The 12,435-nt window shown below is 46.2% G+C and overlaps 1 protein-coding gene across 28 annotated transcripts in view; it reads left to right on the top strand.

Moving 5' to 3' along the window:
- The window catches only part of FNBP1 (formin binding protein 1), a 158,673-nt gene that overhangs the window by 142,703 nt on the left and 3,535 nt on the right, over positions 1-12,435 (top strand). For 10 of the 28 annotated variants that reach the window (XM_019033459.4, XM_055351336.2, XM_019033467.4 and 7 more), the window contains 4 exons: positions 225-357; positions 2,660-2,781; positions 3,103-3,242; positions 7,212-11,291. In XM_019033459.4, the coding sequence (XP_018889004.3) occupies positions 225-357; positions 2,660-2,781; positions 3,103-3,242; positions 7,212-7,390 (574 nt within the window). In that variant the 3' untranslated portion in view covers positions 7,391-11,291. Of the gene's footprint in view, positions 1-224; positions 358-2,659; positions 2,782-3,102; positions 3,243-7,211; positions 11,292-12,435 lie in introns of those variants that run through there. The other 18 variants (XM_019033461.4, XM_019033468.4, XM_019033465.4 and 15 more) reach the window with 3 other exon arrangements.

Here is a 12,435-nt window from a genome sequence, read left to right as displayed (position 1 = left end):
AAAAATTAGGTGGGTGTGGTGGCATGCACCTGTAATCCCAGCTATTCTGGAGGCTGAGGCAGCAGAATTGCTTGAACCCTGGAGGTGAAGGTTGCAGTGAGCCAAGATCGTTGCAGTGAGCCGAGGTCGCACCATTGCACTCCAGCCTGGGTGACAAGAGTGAAACTGTCTAAAAAAAAAAAATGGAATAACCTTTACAGCGTTCTACTCGTTCTTTCTTTCAGAGATGCCATAACAAAAATGAAAGATGTCTACCTAAAGAATCCTCAGATGGGAGACCCAGCCAGTTTGGATCACAAATTAGCAGAAGTCAGCCAAAATATAGAGAAACTGCGACTAGAGACCCAGAAATTTGAGGTATGAAACTTCTGTTGTGGAAAGCTTTGTTGGAAACGAAGAACAGGTGTTCCTCGGTGTAGAATGGTGTGCAGCCCTGACGATCCTCTCACTGGGAGGTACACAGTGGGAATGGCAGGCTGTTTCATGAGTTATGGTCAAAGGAAAAATACACTCTTCGCTATTGAACATTCTGCTTCTCATCATAGCCTATCTTAATCGTGGCTGTAAAACCTGACAATGTTTAATGTTGTATCTGTATACGGTGGGGGGTTGGCGGGGTTGTTTTTTAATTTTAGAGACAGGATTTTGCTTTGTTGCCCAGGCTGGAGTACAGTGGCATGCTTATAGCTCGCTGCAGCCTTGATCTCCTTGGCTCAGCCTCTGAGGAGCTGGGATTACAGGCACATGCCACCATACCTGGCTAACTTTTATTTTTCAATTTTTTATTTGTTTTAGAGTCGAGGTCTTGCTCTGTTGCACAGACTGGTCTTGAACTCCTGGCCTTAAGCCATCCTCCCACCTTGGCCTCCCAGAGTGGTGGGATTACAGCTGTGAGCCGCTGTGAACCACTGTGCCTGTCCAGTATTTTTTGTACTTTAAGTTGTTCTGCTTCATCTCATGGTAATAAAATTGGGAGTATAGAGCGATCCGTTATCCCAGTGAATCAAAGAAGCAATGAAAAAAATCCCCTGAAATATACAATTGTTCTCTTAGCAGGCCCATTATGGAAAGGGTGTGTGTGAGAACCAGCAGCAAACACAAAGGAGAAACAAGCAGGAAACATAAATAATCAAAGCTTGAGGGAGGGAGAGGAGCACTCAAAAGCTGTCAACAAAAGCCTCCTGAACCCACTCTCCATACCACGTTTAAAGACTACAGAGCATGGAAAAATACATTAGCAACCAATTCTACCAATCAGAATAGATTGTTTCCAGCAATGAAGGGTCAACTATGGCTTTTTTCATTCTTTTTTTTGAGATGAAGTCTCGCCCTGTTGCCCAGGCTGGAGTGTAGTAGCGTGATCTCACCTCAGTGTGACCTCCACTTCCCAGGTTCAAGTGAGTCTCCTGCCTCAGCCTCCTGAGTAGCTGGGACTACAGGTGTGCACCACCACATTTGGCTACTTTTTGTATTTTTGGTAGAGACAGGGTTTTGCCATGTTGGCCAGGCTGGTCTCGAACTCCTGACCTCAGATGCTCCACCCGCCTTGGCTTCCCAAAGTGCTGGGATTACAGGCGTGAGCCACCACACCTGGCCAGCTTTTTCCATTCTTTTCAGAATCCATCATTAATGTTCATTTGAGCATTTAGAACTTAGAACGGTCCTTTTCTTATTATTATTCTTTTTTTTGAGACAGAGTCTCGCTCTGTCACCCAAGCTGGAGTGCAGTGGTGCAATCTCGACTCACTGTAACCTCCACCTCCTGAGTTCCAGTGATTCTCGTGCCTCAGCCTCCGGAGTAGCTGGGACTACAGGCATGTGCCACCATGCCCAGCTAATTTTTGTATTTTTAATGGAGACAGAGTTTCACCTTGTTGGCCAGGCTGGTCTCGAACTCCTGACCTCAGGTGATCTGCCCACCTCTCCCATAGTGCTGGGATTACAGGCGCTCACCACCACCCCCAGCTAATTTTTGTACTTTATTAGAGACAGGGTTTCACCATGTTGGCCAGGCTGGTCTGAAACTCCCAACCTGAAGTGATTCACCCACCTCGGCCTCCCAAAGTGCTGGGATTACAGGCGTGGCCACCACGCCCGGCCTTCTCATTTTATTCCTTTGACTTGTTTATACTGTTTCAAATGCTGAAGATCATTTTATCTACTTTAATTTTTAAGTACAAGTTTCATTTCTATCAAAAAAAAAGTTACACTCCTAAAAAATAGGAAGTGTGGCTTTCAAACTGAGTCACTGCTTAAGCATGGCTGTACCTTCAGGTATCACAGGGCAACCTCATGGTCAAGAAGGAACTAGAAGTGACTTATCCAAGATTGCACTGCTGCTTAAATAGCGTAGTCCAGTGTGCTTTCTGCCCCATCGTGGGCAACCACATAAATATGAGTTTGTTTTTATGTCTCCAACTTCGGGTGAAATGGAAGCAACCATCCTTCAGTACATTTGAACAGTCGAAGGCAGAAAACGTGGCCATTCTGCCCCCACGTGGACTTCCTCACATTGGGTTAAATGGCCAAGAGTAGCCCCTGAGTTTGGGACCTTAGGACGCTCCGGGCTGGCCCTCAGATGGCCTTTGGGACCTTAGGACACTCTGGGCTGACCCTCAGATGGCCTTAGGTTGGAGTCTCTCATTGCTTTTGTCTCCAGGCCTGGCTGGCTGAGGTTGAAGGCCGGCTCCCAGCACGCAACGAGCAGGCGCGCCGGCAGAGCGGACTGTACGACAGCCAGAACCCACCCACAGTCAACAACTGCGCCCAGGACCGTGAGAGGTACAGTATCTGCACAGCGCCTGCCTCTGGCAAGGGAGCCTGTTGGCTTTGTATTTATTTCTAAATTTTGGAATCTGGAATGACCATAAGGCACTTGTTCAATGCCAAAATGTCTGTTGCGATTGACCTGTCACTTTTTCCATGATGCAGATTTATAATTCCACATGGGATGGGTGATCTGAGCGTGCGATGATTTACCGTGGCCTCAGTTACAGCACTCGCTGAGGGGCGGGGTTGCAGGCGCTCTCCAGTCGCAGGGACTCAATCTGAGTCCTCCCTGGGGTCAGTCGCTTTAGTTGCTTTGTGTTTTCCTTTCTTGAGCAGCCCAGATGGCAGTTACACAGAGGAGCAGAATCAGGAGAGTGAGGTGAAGGTGCTGGCCACGGATTTTGACGACGAGTTTGATGATGAGGAGCCCCTCCCTGCCATAGGGACGTGCAAAGCTCTCTACACATTTGAAGGTGACATTTCATGTCTGCTGGATTCCCCTGCCTTTTATAAACCATAATATCTGAGTTACTCTTCTTTCACTTTTCCTTCCTTCCTTCTGATCATTTTTATTCCTTTGTCCTTCCTTCCTTCCTACCTTCCCTTCCCCTTCCCCTTCCTTCCTTCCCTTCCCTTCCCTCCCTTCCCTTCCTTCCCTCCCTTCCTTCCTTCCTTCCTTCCTTCCTTCCTTCCTTCCTTCCTTTTTTTCATACAGGGTCTCGCTCTCTTGCCCAAGCTAGAGTGCGGTGGTGCAATCATGGCTCACTGCAGCCTTGACCTCCTGGGCTCAAGTGATCCTCCGACCTCAGCCTCCTGAGTAGCTGGGACTACAGGCAAGCACCACCATGTCTGGCTCATTTTTGTACTTTTGTACTTTTTGTACTTTTCAGTAGAGACAGGGTCTCACTATGTTGCCCAGGCTGGTGTTGAACTCCTGGATTCAAGCAGTACTCCTGCCTCAGCCTCCCAAAGTGCTGTGATCACAGGTGTGAGCCACTGTGCCTAGCCACACTCTTCTCTTTCTGTGACCAGAACTTTCTTTAGAAGCCTTCCAGATCTGGCCGGGCGTGGTGGCTCACACCTGTAATCCTAGAACTTTGGGAGGCTGAGGCGGGCAGGTCATTTGAGGCCAGGAGTTCAAGACCAGCCTTGCCAACATGGTGAAATCCCATCTCTACTAAAAATACAAAAACTGGCCGGGCATGCTGGCAGGCGCCTGTAATCCCAGCTGCTCGGGAGGCTGAGGCACGAGAATCACTTGAACCCGGGAGGCGAAGGTTGCAGTGAGCTGAGATAGCGCCACTGTACTCCAGCCTGGGTGACAGAACGAGACTCTGTCTCAAAAAAAAAAAAAAAAAAAAAAAGCTGCAGCAGCAGCCTTCCAGATCTTTCTCTACTATGCTTTTATCCTATTCATGGTATGATTATTATTTGGTTGTATATTTTGACTTTTGGTTCATATAACTTAACAGCTTCCAGAGAGCTTGCTTCACTGCAGCGGACGATAGGGAGGATGATCATTTCATCCATTCATTTAATATCTAGTATCTATAGTGCTCCTGTCTTGTAAAGGCCCATGAAGTGGGGGGATGCAGGTTGTATGATATGGCACCTGCCCGGAGGGAAATCAGGCAGACACACTTAAGGAGCAAGCAGCAGCTGGGCGCAGTGGCTCACGCCTGTAATCCCAGCACTTTGGGAGGCCGAGGCAGGCGGATCGTGAGGTCAGGAGATCGAGACCATCCTGGCCAACATGGTGAAACCCCATCTCTACTAAAAATACAAAAATCAGCTAAGCGTGGTAGCGCATGCCTGTAATTCCAGCTACTTGGGAGGCTGAAGCAGGAGACTCACTTAAACCGGGAGTCGGAGGTGGCAGTGAGCCGAGATCGTGCCACTTTACTCCAGCCTGGCAACAGAGCGAGACTCCCTCTCAAAAAAAAAAAGCAGGCAGCTTGCAGTGTTTGCCAGAGGAGGGATACAGAGGAATGGGGAGGACAGGGGAGAATGAGGTCGCTTCCTTAAGGAAGTTTGGAGAACTTGCCGTGGCATGGGGGGGTGTGGCCAAAAATGGGCGTGGTGTGGCTGGAGCTTAGATGTCTTAAGTCCTAATAGTGAAATGTGGCACTAAAGAGTGGGAAGTGCCAATGGGGGCGAGGTAGGGAAACATCTGGGTTTTATGTGGCAAACACTGAGGAGCTATCGGAGGTGCTCTAGCAGGGTGTCGATGCAGTCAGAGCTGCACCTTAGGAAGGTCATCGTCAGATGTGTAGGATCCACTGGAAGACAGGGAGGATGGTTAGAAAGACTAGCCCAGGCCGGGCGTGGTGGCTCACGCCTGTAATCCTAGAACTTTGGGAGGCTGAGGCAGGCAGATCACCTGAGGTCAGGAGTTCGAGACCAGCCTGCCCAACATGATGAAACCCCGTCTCTACTAAAAATACAAAAATCAGTGAGGCATGGTGGCGGGCGCCTGTAATCCCAGCTACTCGGGAGGCTGAAGCATGAGAATTGCTTGAACCCAGGAGGCGGAGGTTGCAGTGAGCCAAGATCGTGCCATTGTACTCCAGTATGGGCAACAGAGGGCAACTCTGTCTCAAAAAAAAGAAAGAAAAGATAAACTAGCTTAGTGTTTCTAAACCGATGAACCTTGAAACGATGTCCTGCAGAGCGTTAATAAGGAGGCCATGAAAGAAGCTCTCAGGCCAGGCTCAGTGGCTCACGCCTGTAATCCCAGCACTTTGGGAGGCTGAGGCCAGGAGTTCAGGGCTACAGTGAGCTATGATCGTGCCACTGCGCTCCAGCCTAGGCGATAGTGTGAAACCCTCTCTAAAAATAAATAAATAAAGTTACGAAAAAGTTGCATTTTAATATAATGAATAAATTTTTAAAACTAGCAATCAGAGCTCAAGTAAGTTTGGGAAGCCCTGGGATAAATAAATTTTACAGATTTCTTTACTACAGGACTTTTCAGAGCCTTTAATAGACTAAATGTTCATCGTGACAAAATAAGAAAGAAGTACCAGTTTAAACGTTCCCAGTTTTACTTCATATTCCAACCATCCCCCACCGTTCCCTGTTGCCCTGTTAACAGCTCCCTAAACTCTTTGCCTTGCAGAAAACTGGGGGGTGGTGGGCAGCCTTTGAAATGATCCTAGCAGAAGGTCTTGGGGGCCTTGTTCAAGGAATGGATACAGAGATGCCACCATTGACAAACTGCATAGATTCGGGGCTGATCAGAAGCCAGGAACAAAAAGGAGAGGAAATCCAAGACAGCTCCCAGAGTTGCATTCCTGGGAGGACGGAGACGTCTAGGGAAGTGGAAGAGCAGGAGGATATAGTTAGGAGGAAGAGCGGTGAATCCAGGTTCATCTATGTTGTTTCAGGTGTTGGGGCCATGTCTAGGTGGCAGTGTGCTGCAGACAGTGGGAAAAGTGGAATCTTGGCTGCAGAAAGTACCAGAATGGAAGCAATATGTGAGGACAGTGTTTAAAGAGGAGCAGTTGGGCCGGGCGTGGTGGCTCACGCCTGTAATCCCAGCGCTTTGGGAGGCCGAGGCGGGTAGATCACCTGAGGTCAGGAGTTCAAGAGCAGCCTGACCAACATGGAGAAACCCCGTCTCTACTAAAAATACAAAATTAGCCGGGCGTGGTGGCACATGCCTATAATCTCAGCTACTCGGGAGGCCGAGGCAGGAGAATCACTTGAACCCGGGACAAGTGGCATCACACTCCAGCCTGGGCAACAGAGCAAGACTCTGTCTCAAAACAAACAAACAACAACAACAAAAAAAATTGGGAGGCTGAGGCTGGTGGATCACCTAAGGTCAGGAGTCGGAGACCAGCCTGACCAACATGGTGAAACCCCATCTCTACTAAAAATAGAAAGGTTAGCCGGGTGTGGTGGTGCACACCTATAGTCTCAGCTGCTCGGGAGGCTGAGGCAGGAGAATCGCTTGAACCAGGGAGGTGGAGGTTGCAGCGAGTTGAGATTGCACCACAGCACTCTGGCCTGGGCAACAAGAGCGAGACTCCATCCCCCACAACCCCCCAAAAAATAACAGACAAAAGAGAAGCAGTTGGAGCCACGAGGGTACCTTTCTCCTGAGAGAGATCCAAGTGAGACAGAAGAAGACTAGAGAAGAGAACCAAAGATTTATCCAGGGGGAAACACTTACCATTCTGGGAGGGAGGAGAAAGAGGGCCCTGGAGGACTTAGAGAGGGTCCCTAGAGAGACAGAGGTAAGAACCTGGACATTTCTGTGCAGAAGGAGACGGTTTTGAGGCAGTGGGTGAGGGGTCTGTGCATCTGAGAAGGTCCGAGTGGGGTGAATTTTGTGTGGACTTCATCTTCGACGACACTTGTTTCATTGTGAAGGCCACTGTTTGCTTCCTCCCTGCATTTGCCAAGACATCTAACATATCCTGATATTGCTTTTTCAGGTCAGAATGAAGGAACGATTTCCGTAGTTGAAGGAGAAACATTGTATGTCATAGAGGAAGACAAAGGCGATGGCTGGACCCGCATTCGGAGAAATGAAGATGAAGAGGGTTATGTCCCCACTTCATATGTCGAAGTCTGTTTGGACAAAAATGCCAAAGGTGCTAAGACTTATATTTAATACCATAAAAAAAAAAAACTTAAAAAAAAATGGAGTTGTTTCTCCCCACAACCGTGACTGTTACAGGCAGTTCCTCAAGAGACTGGCTGGCAAGCACCATAATGCACGTTCTCCTGTAGTCTCACGTGGACTTCAGGGTCCGGGCACCTGAATTGCCTTGTCTAGTTTGGGCTGTAATCAAGTTTCACTTGCTGATGAAATTTTATGTGGAAAGCGCCAACCGCCAACTTACAGCTATGTCATTCAAAATCTGATAAACATTTCTTCTTTTGGCGGTATCTGTAGATTAAAAAAAAAAGTTGCATTGTAGCTTCTCATCTTTCTGAATTTAAAAGCCGGCACACATCATGCAGGTGCCAAAGACTTCCCTACTCTTGTTTATATCTAGTATCCACCATACACTGAGCTACATTAGGAGGTTACAGATTGTAACTTAATAAACTGAACTGTGTTAGTTTGTTAAATTGTATACTCATTCACTTGGGAGGAAGTCACAAGTGAAATAACATCTCCTTCTTGACTAAAGCAGTAAATACGATTCTTATATTGGCACCAAAAGTGTGTGTTTTTACTTAAACATGGTCAGCATCCTTGGTAGGGCATCACGAGTATCCTGTTCCATCTACATGATCCCAGACAACCAGCTGAAATCTGGAAAAGTTTGGTGAATTGACCAGTTGATTTTTACATTGCATTGCTGATTTTCCAAGTGTCATCAAATTGACAGGTTTTTGTTGTTGTGTTTGTGTTTTCGTTGTTGTTGTTGCTTTGAGACAGGGTCTGGCTCTGTTGCCCAGGCTGGAGTACAGTGGCTCACCACAACCTCCGCCTTCCCCAGGTTCAAGCGATTCTCCTGCCTCAGCCTCCCGAGTAGCTGGGATTACAGGTGTGCACCACCACGCCCAGCTAATTTTTATATTTTTAGTAGAGACAGGTTCGCTGTGTTGGCCAGGCTGGTCTCAAACTCCTGACCTCAAGTGATCTGCCTGCTTCTGCCTCCCAAAGTGCTGGGATTATAGGCATGAGCCACTGCACCTGGCCCAAATTGACAGTGGATCAGATGTGCTAGTGCTGTTTAGATGGAGTTACTTAAAAGGCAGAGCGTGTCCCTGCATCAGCTCCTTTTGGCTGTGATTTCCTCTCACACTTGGTTCTGTTTCTGTTGGTTTTACAAGTAGAGCTGCACTCACGCTTGCCCAGGTGGGGCTATAAAGAGAACGTGGTGTGGCAGCAAATGCTTCTCCCCACAGACACAGATCTCAGCACATCGCTTTTGTTTTTTTGTTTTTGTTGTTGTTGTTTTTGTTTTGTTTTGTTTCTGCTTTTAATCATTGGCAAAGTTTGGATTTACTGGAAATTATTTTAGAATTTCTGGCTCATTTTATACAATTAACTGTAGCCAGAATGAAGTAAAATGTCTCACCACATCGAAAGGAATCTAGGCCACATGAGAATTTGCATTTTTAAATTGACATTGATGTGGGAGGGGAGACAGTGAAGTTGGTCACATGCGTAGATGGTTGCCAGGCATTTCACTGTGCCCATTTCCAGAATCCACCCCGAGATCATAGACAACCCACTACAAATGGGTCAGAATGAAGGTGTTGGGTCAGATTCTCTTTTTATTTGATTTTGAAAATTATTTCCTTGTGTCCTTCCTACTTTCAAGTAGGAAATTAGCCCCTGCCTGCCTCTACATTGTGGGTTCATTTGATCAGCTCAAGTCCATTTAAAGCTGATTTTCCAAGCAGTAGCTGCACATTCGGGCTCTAGAACCTAGTAGGGGTTCTGGATGCTAGGGGCCGTGTTTCAAGATTCTCACAGCCAGTTAACCTTTATTTAGTGACAGCCTGATTTTTTTAAAAACTTTTTTTTTTTTTTTTTTTTGAGATGGAGTCTTGCTCTGTCGCCAGGATGGAGTGCGGTGGCACAATCTTGGCTCACTGCAACCTCTGCCTCCCGACTTCAAGCGATTCTCCTGCTTCAGCCTCCCGAGTAGCTGGGACTACAGGCGTGTGCCACCATGCCCAGCTAATTTTTTGTATTTTTAGTAGAGACGGGTTTCACCATGTTAGCCAGGATGGTCTTGATCTCCTGACCTCATGATCTGTCCACCTCAGCCTCCCAAAGTGTTGTGATTACAGGCATGAGCCCGTGCCTGGCCTTTTTTTTTTTTTTTTTTTTTTTTTTTGAGACAGAGTTTCACTCTGTCACCTAGACTCAAGGGCAGTGATACAATCCTGGCTCACTACAACCTCTGCCTCCCGAGTTCAAGTAATTCTTGTGCCTCAGCCTCCCGAGTAGCTGGGATTACAGGTGCCTGCCACCACACCCGGCTAATCTTTGTATTTTTTTTTTTTTTTTAGTAGAGACAGGTTTCCACCATGTTGGCCAGGCTTGTCTCAAACTCTTGGGCTCAAGTGATCCGCCCACCTCAGCCTCCCAAAGTGCTGGGATTACAGGGTGAGCCACCGTGCCAGGCCCAAATTTCTTTTGGATACTTTTGCTGGCATAGTATCAATAAAGCCACCCATCCTGACCCCAGGCCTCTTTGTAAATATTGCAGCAAGACAATCAGCTGACCCTTCAACCACAAGGATCTGTTTAAATGAGCAGTAGGAAGTTTCCAGCTTTACCCAGTAAACAAGTGAATGGGAAACCTAAGGTATTAATATCTGACCTTTCTATCCGATGACAAACTCATTTCCAGTCTGTGAACTCCTGGACAAAGCAAACTAACCACTGAAAAACTCGAAAATAGGGCAAGACGACATTAACCTTGTGAAAGTCTGCTTTGAAAAAAGGCATTCTGTCAAGCTGTGTATTTTTTTCTTGATTATTCAAATTTAGTTATTTCATTATTCAAATTTAATTCAGAAAATAGCTCAGTTGGTTTCAGGGGGAATGGGGTGGGAGGGGTTTGGGCACATAAATTTATGATGATAATTTTAAATGTACGATCATTAAGTTGTATGCCTCAGTACTATAACAGGTGAATCTCTGTAATATTGACTAAACGGTTAAAAGATATTTTGTAAATTTCAGGTCCATCACATCAATGCATGAAATATTAGAAAACCAAATTCCAAAGAATCAGGAATTTCCATTTCCACCTAAAGTATACTTTATTATCTTCTAGCAGTTGTCTGTTAAAATAAAAGCAGCAAAATCTCAGCTACTTATATAATTTTCTCCTTTTATTTGAAAGTTACACTTAGAGATTAATAATATGTACAGAGAAGCTTTTCCTGCCTACTCTGTTTATAACTCTGTCCAACTTGCCCACAAACACTGCCCTCCTTCAACCCATCTGATGTGGGCAAAGCCACTGTTTTCTTAGGCCCATAACTCAGTGCAGCTGTTTTATTTTTATAATGCCAGTCAACCGTTTGTGTTTGTGTGTGTGTGTGTGTGTCTACGATGTGCTTATTTAATAATTGCCAAAATATTTAGACTAGAGTAACTTCCAGTGGGTCAATTGTATTGTGACTTTGTTTTGTGGTTTTTTGGTTCTTCGATTGCTCTCTGTTAAATATTTTCATAATTCCCCCCACAGAATACGTGTGTATATACTGCAACTTAAAAACTAAAAGCAGTACTTGAATGAGTTGTTTTAATGTTGTACTTTTATCTGTTTGTTTTATGGGTTCTCCTGCTGCCTAATGACCTTTCTGTTTTTATAACTGCCGGAAAGCCGCGAAGCCTCTCGCATGGGGAGCTAGGTCCCCGCTGCGGCTCCGCACTTGAGTTTATTATAAACTCTGGGGTTCTGAGTAAGTTTTGTTTGAATACAGCAACATGATTGTCTCTTTCTATTCTTATCCTAAAAGACTCTGTCTGGCATCTTTTAGTTGTACCCTCGTATCTGCCTCTCTAATAAATGTTATATTTTTTCTCAGTATTGTGTATTTTAAGTGACTTTTCATGTTTCCAAGAAAATTATTCTGTGTAATGTGAATATTTAACTCTTTCATCTCCAGTAATAGGGGATTTTCTAGCCCAATGCTTTTTTAAAAATTCTGCCTCCCACCCCTACCTCCTCCTTTAAATGATGGCACCTCCCGTTTCTGATCCTGTGTGCACTCAGGGCCTGAGAAGTCTGTGTTTCTTTTGTTTCTTTTCTCTCTCCTTGAGATGAAGAGCTTTTCACGGTTTATTGCGGAATGAATACAGAACAACAGGTTTTCCTTTTCACCAAAGATTTTACATTGTACTGCTGAAGAGCCAAGAGTTTCCTTCTGAAAGAATCGGACCTTCATGTTCCTTGTACCATTCTAGGAAATTGATGCATTTCTTTTCTTTTCTTTTCTTTCTGGAGTTGAGTTCTCACTCTGTTGCCCAAGCTGAAGTGCAGTGGCGCGATCCTGGCTCGCTGCAGCCTCGACCTCCCTGGGCTCAAGCCATCCTTCCAACTCATCTTCCCGAATAGCCGGGACTACAGGCGCATGCCAACATGCTGGTTAATTTTTTTTTAATTTTTTGTAGAGATGAGGTCTGGCTGTGTTGTGGCCCAGGCTGGTCTTGAACTCCTGAGCTCATGCATCCTCCCTCTTCAGCCTCTCAAAGTGCTGGGATTACAGGTATGAGCCACTGCACCCAACCTCCGTTTCCCTTTTTTTTTTTTTTGAGACGGAGTCTTGCTCTGTTGTCCAGGCTGGAGTGCAGTGGCCCGATCTCAGCTCACTGCAACCTCCGCCTCCTGAGTTGAAGCGATTCTTCTGCCTCAGCCTCCCAAGTAGCTGGGATTACAGGCGCCTGCCACCACGCCAGGCTAATTGTTGTATTTTTAATAGAGATGGGTTTTAACCATGTTAGCCAGGCTGGTCTTGAACTCCTGACCTCGTGATCTGCCTGCCTCAGCCTCCCAAAGTGCTGGGATTACAGGCATGAGCCACCGCGCCCAGCCCCGGCCTCCGTTTCTTACTTTCTCTCAAAACTAAACTTATGAGAAAGACGAGCTGGGGCAGATGGCCTCATCAGTCTCCTGTTTGGGCTTCTCTTAACCCTGAAGGAAAGACCAGCTAAAGGCTAGAGAGAAAACCGTG

Source organism: Gorilla gorilla, chromosome 13 (assembly GCF_029281585.2).
Source record: "Gorilla gorilla gorilla isolate KB3781 chromosome 13, NHGRI_mGorGor1-v2.1_pri, whole genome shotgun sequence".
Lineage (NCBI taxonomy): Eukaryota > Metazoa > Chordata > Mammalia > Primates > Hominidae > Gorilla > Gorilla gorilla.
This window is presented reverse-complemented; position numbering and strand designations above follow the sequence as displayed.